The sequence below is a fragment of the Mobula birostris genome, chromosome 14, assembly GCF_030028105.1.
Source record: "Mobula birostris isolate sMobBir1 chromosome 14, sMobBir1.hap1, whole genome shotgun sequence".
In the NCBI taxonomy this organism is placed as follows: Eukaryota; Metazoa; Chordata; class Chondrichthyes; order Myliobatiformes; family Myliobatidae; genus Mobula; species Mobula birostris.
The window spans coordinates 28,988,463-29,000,841 of NC_092383.1; the positions used below are offsets into that span (position 1 = coordinate 28,988,463).

The 12,379-nt window shown below is 42.4% G+C and overlaps 1 protein-coding gene across 11 annotated transcripts in view; it reads right to left on the reverse strand.

Annotated features, from left to right (window-relative positions):
* LOC140209797 (multiple C2 and transmembrane domain-containing protein 2-like) overlaps window positions 1–12,379 on the reverse strand; it is a 485,848-nt gene that overhangs the window by 81,828 nt on the left and 391,641 nt on the right. For all 11 annotated transcript variants that reach the window (XM_072278281.1, XM_072278276.1, XM_072278273.1 and 8 more), the window contains one exon: window positions 3,887–3,934. In XM_072278281.1, the coding sequence (XP_072134382.1) occupies window positions 3,887–3,934 (48 nt within the window). The remainder of the gene's footprint in view (window positions 1–3,886; window positions 3,935–12,379) is intronic.

Genomic DNA, 12,379 nt, shown 5'->3' on the forward strand with positions numbered 1-12,379 from the left:
GTTCAACCAAGAAATGAACGATTCAAATTAATTCAATGTTTGAAAATCGATGGATCTGAATTTACATTCATAAAATTAAAATTATGAGTCATTTGCATTCAAACATTTCATACCAACTAACTAGTTTGGAAGGTTAACACTGACCTGTCTCTTTCCCCATCCCTTCCAAGGCTTTAATGAGAGAGCAACCCATTTCTTGACTTTGTACGGAGTCTCACCAAGCTCAAGACAAAATCCCCTGACCCTCTTCTCATGACCTGTCCGAAAAAGAAGCAGCCCCCGCTACCCAGATTTCTCCAACCTTATTTCGTGCTTTGAGACAGACCCACACAGACCAAACCCTTCTTTTCCTGAGATCTCCTTGAGACAGAGGCCTCTTACCATTTTGGTAGTTGGGAAGAAGGGCGGTCACACTCCCTGAATCGCCAGTAGAGGGCAATGCCTGCTGGGCAATGGTTGGAATATTCCGCTGGGACACTGGTGGGATCTGTTCCACAGGCAAGGCCCTGTGGTGAGACAACAGCATTCCTTATAGAATTATAGGTCATAAGAAGTATATAGTGCAGAAACAGTCCCTTTGGCTCATGGAGTTGCACGGACCATCCAGCACCCATTTACAATGAACCATTTCCTTCTCATCATATGCCTATCAATTGCTTCCACCCCTCCAGTTTCTTACCCACACCTACACACTGTACAGTGGCCAATTAACCTAGCAATCCACGTCTTTGGAACGTGGGAGGAAATCAGAGCACTTTGAAAGAAACCCATATGGTCACGGGGAGATTGTGCAAACTCTAGAGATCTAAAGTGAATTTCCGTTGACGGAGCTGTGACACATAGAAATGGAACAGTACAGCACAGGAACAGGCTCTTTGCCCCACAATATCTGTGATACCAGATTAAACTAGTCCATTCTGCCTGCACATAATCCATTCCTTGCATATTCATGTGTCAATTGAAAAATCTCTCAAATGTCACTAAAATATCTGCTTTCACTACTGCCCTTGGCAGTACCTGCCAGGTACCTACAACTCTGTGTAAAAAAAACCTGCTGCATACACCCCTTTTAAGCTTTAACCCTCTCACCTTAAAGCTATGCCCTCTGATATTCAATATTTCTACCTTGGGATAAAAAATTCTGGCTTTCTACACTCTCTATGCCTCTTCTTTTGCAGCATCCATCAGTTTTTCCTTCAGCCTCCAGAGAAAAAAATCTAAGTCCATGAACTGAGCCGCAACTTTGTGTTGTCTGAAAGGGAAGCTCACATGTCCTCACAATTACATAAGGATCTATCTGAAGTGCAGTGCCCTCAAGGTCTACGTGTCAGTTTATGGCAATTCAGGACTCACTGGATGGATGTTTTAGTCAGAAGAACTACTCAAAGAAAGGTTGGAGTCTATATCTGAAGAGAAAGAAATTAGCACGATTGGGAAGAGCTTAATCCAAAGACGACAATGCAAGTTCTGACTAGCTTTTAAAAATGACAAGTTATTTTTTGTCTGACCCAGTGGAAACGGATAAGTAATTGGAGATACATGAATAACTCCATACTGAGAACAACTTCCAAGAAAGTAGAGCCAAGATGTGGTAGGTATTTAGTCTGTTAATGAGGATAACCTGTCAAAGTTTTCATAAAATGACAAAATCACAGGCTGCTTTGAATCATTTTATGCTCCAACCAGAAGAATGTCACAATTTACATTTTTGCTTGCTATTGCTCAGTGAATCATGCTCTGAGAATCTTCACAACATTCAAGGCTATGTCCATAAAATTCTGCAAACTGCGGATGCATTCCACACTTCATCAGATGGTTTACAAAAAAAATTTAAAAATCAACTCAAAATCCTACAAATTTTCAACAGTCTGTGGACTGGGAATAACATATGAGAACAATACGTGATTGACAAATTGGTAAGTATGTATTTTTTTAAATGCCTTTCAGAGGAAGCCAAAATTAAAAGCAATAAGTAGCCAGTCTCAGCTGATGTCACTTCTGAGTTGCAATGTATTAACTGCAATAGCTATGTTCCAATAATTAGAGAATGTGTATATTTTTAAATTTATTGATAGTGGATCTGTTGCTACTTAACAGAGGAAAAGGAGGTGATAAAATTAGTTTTAGGCTGTAATACAAAGCAGGCAATAAACAATGTAAAAAGAAAACTAGGCAAAGTGCTGAATGGACCATGAATGTGCCATTAGGCCCTTTTGTACCACTGCCCGGAACCAATAGTTTCCCCGTCATGTGGCTTTCAATCGTGATTCTTGCTAACAAGTAGTGACGGATGACAGCATGATGTGAGATTAGCAGGCATTGCCAGTATTTCATTGAGAGATATTATGCTGACATATAGCTACTTAAACTGAGGTAAACCTGATAGTCTTTCACATACTTTGTAGGTCCAGAACTCTCTGGCTGATTAGGGGGTGTGGGAAATCAAATCTATCACAATTATCTGCCCCTGGACACCACATGGAATATAACAGTGGGCAGACCTTTCTGGGCTGACTGCGCTGCTTGGTTTTCACCCCAGATCAGGCCTGCTAAGGAACTAAATTCCCACTTACTGTATTTTGATATGCTTACTTAATGCCCTGAGTGGAAGGTCAGGTTGACAAGGCTACAGCTTCATACAAACATACAAACTGGGAACAGGAATAGGGCACTCAGGTCTTCAAACCTATTTTGAAGATCATCACTGCTTGTAGCATCAGTTCTGCGTTTCTCCACCTAGTCTTGGTAACCTTGCATTGCCTCATATGTCAGGAATCTATATACCGCTTTAGCAATATTTATAAAGAGTTTCAATATCTCATGACCTTGCGGGAATAATAAGGGGAGGGAGTGGGAAGCACCAGAGAAACATTTCGTAATGCTCAATAAACCAGTTGTTTGGAATCAAATGACCTTGCCTGGTGTCACAGGGCTGGATGTGTCTGCACCCAAACCATTCCCCACCCCTGAGACACTTTCTGTGTCCCACACCCCTTTCACAGCACTCCACCCTCACCATTCCCAATATCTTTTGCTCCTGCCAAATTTACAAATGTGCTCACTGTTTCACATTGACAAATACAGTACTGTGCAAAAAACTTAGGTCCCCTAGCTATATATATATATGTGCCTAAGACTTTTACAAAGTACTGTAAAGTAAAGACATTGAGCAGTCGTTCTGGACAGAGGACAATGTTCAGCACAATCTAGTCCTTAATCTTCAATAGAATGGAACTCTGTAAGTTGCAAATTCAAGGGTATCTGGTATCATAACTATATTAAACCAGTTCTAAAATTGTTATGGAGCAGCAGAAGGCCATTCCACCCATTAAGCCAGTGCCAGCTTTTTGCAGATCAAATTCACTCATCCACCATTTGTGCAGATTATTTCCCCTTAAATTCCTATCCAAATTTGCTTTTAAAACCCCACTATTCCCACCACATTCACAAGGCAATGAGTTCCAAACCACAAGCACTCTTCAGACTTCTAATAACACAAGGGTGTGAAGTATTGAAAGAATTTTGTAACACTTTCAGATAACTGTACAAATTAACATTTTAAAAACTTGCTAAAAGAGCTCCAAACTCTCCAATTAGGATGGGTTTTAGTTGAAAAGATAAGATTTTGAAATGCTTGAAATATTAAACAAAGTGCTGCTTTAAGTATATTGAACGCACCAGCCAAGTTTATTTTAATATACTTAAGCCAAGACTTGCTTGTTGCCAAACACTTCATTCCAATCCTTTGAGAACTATGTAGTGCACAACGGGAATTGGCAGAGGGACAGAGAAAAGTCAGAGCAGTGGCTTTTCAACTCATAAAATATAAATGTTTCAACCATAAATTAAGATTTTCTTTAGAAAAATTAGACCAGTTGTCCATTACCTTCTCATCATCCTCATCGTCATCGTCAACGTCCACATCTTCATCTTCCTAACAAGGAAAAAAAAATCTTGTCATTTTAAATGCATTTATTTTCCTATGTTGGCAAAGCAAGTTTAATTCTGGGGTATTGCCCATCTGATACAAATCTCAAAAGGGGTGGATTGGGATCAGATCAGAGGTTAAACCGATTAAATTCCAAAGTCCATCCGTAACTTGCTGACGAAGGAAGGTTGAGAGAAGGAGGTCAACACTCTCCCAGGAAGTATGCTGTCTCTTTAGATGTTGGAAGTCTTGGATTCAGCTTGCTTTGCAGATGTAACATTGGCCAACCAAATATCATGCCACTTGGGAAACCCTTCCACTGAAAACAGGTGAGGTTAGCCTCAGGTGAAGATAAACATTTTTCCAGCACTGCTTGAGGACCTGGAGATTATGTACAGTAACTCTCTGCCTTTGGTTAGACAAATCCCCACTTCCTGGCTGTATGCTCAGATGCCTTATAGGCAACTTCCGACTTCTTAGCCAGAGGTTCTGGTCTGCCCTGTGGTTCCTCCAACCCATCCAGAAGCCACATCTGCCGTGTACTCCAGGCAGGAATTAAATAGCAAAATAACACTCTTCAATGCAGCTTAAACCACAAGGCATGCAGGGTAGCCCATAATTCCAGAGTTCCCAACTAAAAGCTCCACCCCGCCAACATCGAACAAAATAGGAGGCAAACAAGAGAAAACCTGCAGATGCTGGAAATCCAAGCACCACACACAAGATGCTGGAGGAACTCAGCTGGCCAGGCAGCATCTACGGAAAAGAGTAAACAGTCGATGTTTCAGGCCGAAACCCTTTAGCAGGGTGATTCAGTAGCAGCAGGGTACAGCTTGACTGAAATTCAGCTACAATCCTGATTTCCAATGCATGGAGTAGCCACAAAAGTTGTTCTAACAGCTCCGGTTTCCTCCCACATCTCAAAGACATGCAGATTGGTTGCTTAAATGGCCACTCTAAATTGCCTCTACTGTATAGGTAAATGGTGGGGAGGGAGGTAGTTGACGTCTATACAGGGAGAATAAAATAGGATAAGTGCAGAATTATCATAGATCGGTGCTCAGCAGTTACTGTGGATTCAGTGGCCAAAAGACCTTGCTCTAAAACTCAATGATAAAAACCAACTAAATGATAAACGACTTGATGTGTCAGTGACAATGTGAGGTATGTCTCAGTTTCTTATAAACTGCCAGAAGACTGCAAATTAATTGCATGTGACATTCACATTCTCAGTAAACCTGCTAGTGTATTACCAGTTGGTTCCTTTCCAGCACTCTTGCTTAAATTGTTTTTATTCCACAATATGCCATGATTGATACTGGAGGCAATTTCTGCTTGTATAGAAATGAAAGGACATGATGGTGTACAGGCAGGTAGGAGCTGTTCAGCTTATCAAGTCTGCTCTATGATTAAGTAAGTTCATAGCCAAGCATCAACAAATCAAGGATTCCCAAACTGGAGTCCATGGACCCCTTGGTTAATGGTAGTTTGGGCATCCCTGTTCTACATCAACTCCACTTTCCCAAGACAGTTTATTTTCTTTGCATCATAAAACCTGGCATCCTTACAAATATTTACACAGAGCATCTGCAGTCCTCTGGAACAGAGAATGTGAATAACTTAGAGTCCATTGAGCTAGTGGGCTTCCCTTCATTTACCTCCAAATCCTGAGACACTCTATGATTTTGATTGTGAAATAACCAAAGGAATCAAGCCCTTAGTAACCACTTGGTCAAGATTTTCAAAGGCTCCTATGTTTCAGTGAGGTCATCTCTCACCTTCCTTATCTTCATAAAATATAAGCACATCTTTCTCACTGAAAAGACCTCTTTCACTTTTCTGGTATATTTTTCCTTCAGGGAGACCAGAACTAGGCACTATGCTCCAAGTATGATTTCACCCGATGCCCATCACCTCCGCCAGAGCACTGCATGCTGCTATAAGTATATGTTAATTTTGGACTAAAATAATTTTGTCAGTTGGAAACATAAAAGAGAATTGTAATTTTCTGTTCTGGTGATGGGTGGAAATGTTCACCTACCATTTCCATATCCTGTTAACCTGCCCCTATATCTGAAAAGGAATCCTGCAGTCTTGTAATATTTATAGCTGATCATATTTCCTTATAATATTCTCACAAAAAAAGGTCCATCTGCTCACTAGATATCCAATCCATTGAAGTTCAATTTCTGGGTGATACAGAGTAGATGACATTGGGATGAGTGGTAACTACATAGATAATCTTGTACCACCAAGAGCAAAGAAACCTCTCTGCTCTAGGAAAGAAACAGGGGAAGCCAATTTCCTTGGACGTCTGGTTGGGCAGATGAGACTAGAAAAGTCGGAATCTGTAAGAACCCAGCTAGTCAAGAGGCATCTGTGACAGCAAATGGATGGCTGATGTTTCAGTCTGAGATTCTATATCAAGACTCACTGAGAAGGCACAAGGTGAACTCCGGCAACTCTCAGGAGGAACCACATAGACAATTTTGCTTGTGAAAAGTCTGATGTCCTTTCGAGTTTTGAGCTACCAAAGCATTCAGCCCGTCCCTCAGAACCACCGGAACCTTCTACCATCTTTGTAACTGCCACTTCCCAACTAGACACATACTTCATTACTAAAAGAAACCCTCATATTTATATGTTAGAGACCTTTCAAGTCTGTAATACCACTGCCCAGCTTGGTCTGATAGTTCAACAGGTCTACGACGAGTCTAATTCCTGTTCCCATCAGGCAAATGATTTCCAAACCTTTCATTTCGTTTCTGCTTGGGAATGATCAGATGTAACTGCAGACGATTTGCTCTTTAGCTAATGAACTCGAATGCGGCTCTTAAATCATTTAAGGAATCCCTCATATTAGTCAATTCAATAACAGAGTCTTTGCTCTCTCGGTCACTGAGGTCTGTTACATTGACCATGGATCACAGTGAATGCCAGTCTGGATTAGGAATTTAAGATTTAGAATCCAAACGTTTAATCACCAAATAATGGGAGTGGATTGCTGGAATGGCAACTCATGCCACCACACTCCTGGATTCCTGGCCCCATTCTCAACACCATTGGGAACAGAGAGGAGGTAGCTCTAAATCCTATTGGAATTCTGAGTGGTACATGACAATTCCCCCAGGATGCAAGTGTTAGCACACGTTGCAGTTGCCAGGCCTTCAAACCTAATAACAGGAAAAGCAAAAGCTACATAATGGAAAAGAATGGAGCTGATGGGAGGCAAGAGTTGCGAACTTAGGAGAACTGATCAGTACATTCACTAAGACAATCACTTCTCTGTAAGCACTGCCTAAGAAACCATGAGTGATTTAAATCCACAAAGGCCTGAAATAACTACATTCTCCTGAGACTGAACTGGCTGGTATTCTTTTCTCTAGAAAAGAAAAAGCTGAGAGTTGACCTGATTGAGGTCTTTAAAATTATAAATGGGTTCAATGAGGCAGCTGCAACAACGTTGTTTCTGCTTGCGGGGAGCCCAAAACAAGAGACCATAAATATAAGGTGCACGCTGATAGATAGGCAATTCAGAAGCAAAGTTCTTTCTCAAAAAGGAATCTGTAGAGTTAACTTCATTGCAGGGAAGATTTGAGTTGAATTGCATGGACTGATTCAAGGGAAAGGCAGTTAAACACAAAGGAAAAAGTAATAGATTGATTTGTCAATAGGGTTAGATGAAGTGTATAGAGCACAAGTGGATACACATACCAGAAGGACAAAAGTCCCCTTATTTTGGTCAATACACTCCATGCATTTCAGGGTAGCACATAACTTGGAGATATTGAATAGAGTTACAGTAAAACTCTAATAATCTGGAACATTTGGGATCTTGGAGTGGTCAATTTTTCAGACCCTTGGGCACTTCAAATGAGCTTTTTATGATGTTACGCGGTAATATAACAAATTCTCCATGGAAATTATTACGTTTTAGAGGAGTGCAGGAAACCGGGATTTGGTGGGTTTAGAGCAGGGTTTTCCAAACTGTTTTAGAATGGACCCTTACTAGTAACTGAAGGATCTTTGCATTAGATTAGATTAGATTCAACTTTATTGTCGTTGTGCTGAGTACAGATACAAAGCCAATGAAATACAGTTGGCATCTAACCAGAAATGCAAAGAATACTGTTATTTACAAATTAACTGCGAATAAAAGGTAAGTGCTACAGCACACAAATATAAAAGTACTGGGACAGTACAATATGAGTGCAACACTGCTTAGCGCTGTGATGTAAGGTTCAGCACGGTCACGGCCTCAGGGAAGAAGCTCTTCCTGTGCCTGCTGGTACGGGAGCGGAGGAAAGTAAAAAGTCTATGGTTAGGGTGAGATGCATCCTTGATAATGTTTTTTGCCCTGCCCAGGCAGCATTTATGGTAGATTTTCTCAATGGTGGGCAATAGGGTGCCGATAATCCGCTGGGCAATTTTCACCACACGCTGGAGTACTTTGCGGTCCAATATGGGACAATTGCCATACCACATTGAGATGCAGTTGGTGAATATGCTCTCAATGGTACAGCGGTAAAAGTCCATCAGTATCCTGGGACAGAGGTGAGCTTTCTTGATGCTCCGCAGGAAATAAGGGCAGTGTTGTGCCTTTTTGATCAGGATGGAGGAGTTCAGGGTCCAGGTGAGATCCTCGGAAATGTGGACACCAAGGAATTTGAAGCTTGATACACACTCCACTACAGCTCCGTTGATGTAGATGGGGATGTGAGTGTGGCTCCTAGCATGTCTGAAGTCCACAATGATCTCCTTGATACTCTGGGTGTTGTTCAGGGCCAGGTTGTTGTTGGCACACCACGTGGCCAGGTGCTGGACCTCGTCCCTGTAGGCCGTCTCGTCATTCCCTCTGATCAGGCCAACCACCGTGGTGTCGTCTGTGAACTTGATTATGGAGTTAGAACCATGTACAGGAATGCAGTCATAGGTGAAAAGGGAGTACAGAAGAGGGCTCAGCACACAGCTTTGAGGCACGCCAGTGTTCAGGGTGAGAGTGGAGGAGGAGAGGTTGTCTAACTTAATTTATTGGGGTCTGTTAGTCAGAAAGTCCAAGGTCCAGTTGTAGAGGGATGAGCTGATACCAAGCTGGCGAAGTTTGGCGATCAGCTTGGAGGGGATCACAGTATTGAATGCTGAACTAAAGTCAACGAACAGCACTCTGACGTAAGAGTTGGGGCTGTCCAGGTGGGTCAGGGCAGAGTGAAGTGCCATGGAGGTGGCATCCTCTGTTGACCTGTTGGTGCGACAGGCAAATTGATGGGGGACAGGATTTCAGATGTGATAGAACCAGTCTCTCAAAGCACTTTGCAATGATGGGGCTGAGTGCAACTGGGTGGAGGTCATTCAGGCCCGTGGCAGTGGAATGCTTCGGCACTGGCACAATAGTGGTGATCTTGAAGCTTGTGGGGACATCTGCCTGGGCCAGGGACAGATTGAAAATGTCCGTGAAGACCCCGGCCAACTGCCCTGCACAGACTCTGAGCACAGGGCCAGGTGTTCCATCTGGACCAGGTGCCTTCCGTACATTCACCCTGCTCAGGGTGGCGCAAATATCGGAGGTGGAAAGTGAGAGAGGCAGTTCACCAGGTGGGAGATCGGCTTTGAGGGTGACCTCCTTGTTCTCTCGGTCAAAGCGAGCGTAGAAGTAATTGAGCTCATCAGGGAGGGAAGCAGAGCTGGAAGGGGGCACAGTACTATGTGGTTTGAAGTTTGTAATGACCTGTATGCCATGCCACATGCGCTGGGGGTCCGAAGAGTTGAAATGCTCCTCGATTCTCTGTTTGCATATGTGTTTAGCCTGAGAGATTCCCCTCCTCAGGTTGGCCCTGGCTGAGCTGTAAGTCTCCCAGTCTCCAGACCTGAAGGCTGAATCTCTGGCTTTGAGCAGGAGGCGAACTTCTCTGTTCATCCATGGTTTCTGATTGGGGAAAGCTTTTATTTGTTTTTGTGATGTCAATCTACCTACACACTTGTTGATGTGCTCAAGGACAGAGTTGATATATAAATCAATATTAATCTGAGTTGGCATCCGAAGTTGGAAACCCCTGGTCTAGAGGGAATGCAGGGATTGGTGGGATACAAAGGAATATGGAGACCAGTGAGTCTTGGGCAAGTGTGGGGCCTGGTAAGTCTGGGGAGAACAGAGACTCATTAACCTGATGAGCCAAATGTCAAATCATTGAGTTCTGAATAGTTGGACAGCAGATTATCAGAGTTACACACACAAAATGCTGGAGGAACTCAGCACATCAGGCTACATCTATGGAAATGAATAAACAGTTGATGCTTTGGGCCAAAACCTTCTGGACTGGAAAGGAAGGGGGAAGGTGCCAGAATAAAAAGGTGGGGGGTGGGGAGGTGAAGCCAGGAGGGTGGGAAAGATAAAGAGTGAAAGAGGAAAGAATTTGATAGGAGAGGAGAGTAGACAATGGGAAACAGGGAAGGAGGAGGGGATCCAGGAGGAGGTAATAGATAGAGTATTACTGCACGAGAGGTAAAGCTAATTTTTATCACAAGGACTACACACTGGGCACTAAGAGGTAAAACCACCCCAATATGAGCCTAAATATAAACTAAACACACAAATATATTTTAACTCTCCTTTCCTCGAAGAATGCCAGTATCCCAGCGGCATTAGCCCTTCCAAACAAAAATGCCCATCCTGTGGTAAAGAGGGCATTAACAGCCGGGAGCAGTGATGGGTCCTACTACCACACAATATGTTATATATTCACAGGGCAATGCTTTGTTCTCAATGCCTGGGCTTCTATTTTATGCTCACTGAGAACCATGGCTGAAGAATGGTGGTCAGTGAGATCACTGAAGCCATGTGTTACTAATACAAAATACTGTCGAGAGAAAGATTTTCAAGGAAAGAATCAAGTAACTTTACAGTATTTTTCTCTTAATTCACCAACATAATTAAATGGTGACTCATGGCAGTTAAAAATGATTGAACTTTCCCCTAATTTGCCCAGCCATTTTGATTTCTGACGTATAACATGTCAAAGACTTCAATATGGAAAATTACTGCCTTATGTATTATGAATGGCTCTTAAAGTCATACATCACAAAGACAGGACCTTTGGCCCGTTTACACCTCTTCCCCACTCCCCAATGTCATGTTAAGACCCCCTAAAAACCAACAAGTGAATCTTCTCAGAATTTGATTTGTTCAGGGAATTTGCTTTAGATTAAACTTGTGGTAGGAGGACTTCCTCAGCTATTTTCTCACGTGTTTATCACGTCTCTCACCACTGATCCATGCAGTCTTGCAGATACTCAACGTTTTACAAAAGAAAAATCAGGGTTTCTGCCCCAGCTCAGACAGGTCACAGCACCAGAATAGAATCATCATCAGCCGTACCCTCCAAATATCCGGACCTGCCTCTCGGTTTTTTTGCACTACCTTACTTTCCCTTTTCTATTTTCCATTTATGATTTATAATTTAAATTTTTTAATATTTATGATCGATTTGTACTCCAGGGAGCGCGAAGCGCAGAATCAAATATCGCTGTGATGATGTGCGTTCTAGTATCAATTGTTTGGTGACAATAAAGTATAAGTATAAGTGACATTCTAGCCTTTGTAAGTTACCTCTCCTATATACTTATGAGCAGGGGTGCTTGAAGTCAGTTTGTTCACAGTCACACGTCACTCCAGGAGGCAAGGATTGCTTAGTGACACAAGAGAGTGCAAATGCTGGAATTTGGTCACATGGAGAAGAGTTATCTATTCAGTAGATGCCCAATCCACTAAATGTCATCCTCATATAAGGAGGGAGGTGAGGGAAACCCAGTTCACTGAAACCGAGACTGGTTGGCCAGTAGAATGAAACCATCAGACACTGCGGATGCTGGGACCTGGAGCACAAGAAAAGCTAGCTGCATGAGGACCACAGCAGATCAGGGAACATCTGTACATGGAATGGGCAGATGACACTTTGAAGTTGAGTCCCTTCATCTCGATTAGATTCCTTGGTTATGGTCAAAACAACATCTTATAAGGAAGTGGCACAACAAAATGTTCACACTGGGTGGGTGCAGTCGGCAAACCAGTTAACATCTTGGCAGGAAGAAAAGAGAGAAGAGAAAATATATAATGCACACTGCATAAGTACTCACACAGCTGTAAATCAGAAGACCTAATTATCCAATGATTTTCTCCAGTCTCTAAAGGAATCTGCAGTAAAGACCAGCAGACCTCCAGTACAAGAATAAAGAGCCATCTTTATCCATGTATGTCATCATCTGGGTTCATCAATCTACAACCAGGTCATCTGTACTCTGCAGGAGTTCAGAACAGTCATCCGCAATATATTTCAAAAGGTCTGCTAACAAGGGGTCAAGTCCAGGTGAAAGCAGTAACATTATGCTTTTCCCATTTCAAATTGACACCATAATAATATTAAGATAGTATTCCATTCTTTATTAGTTGTACTCTTC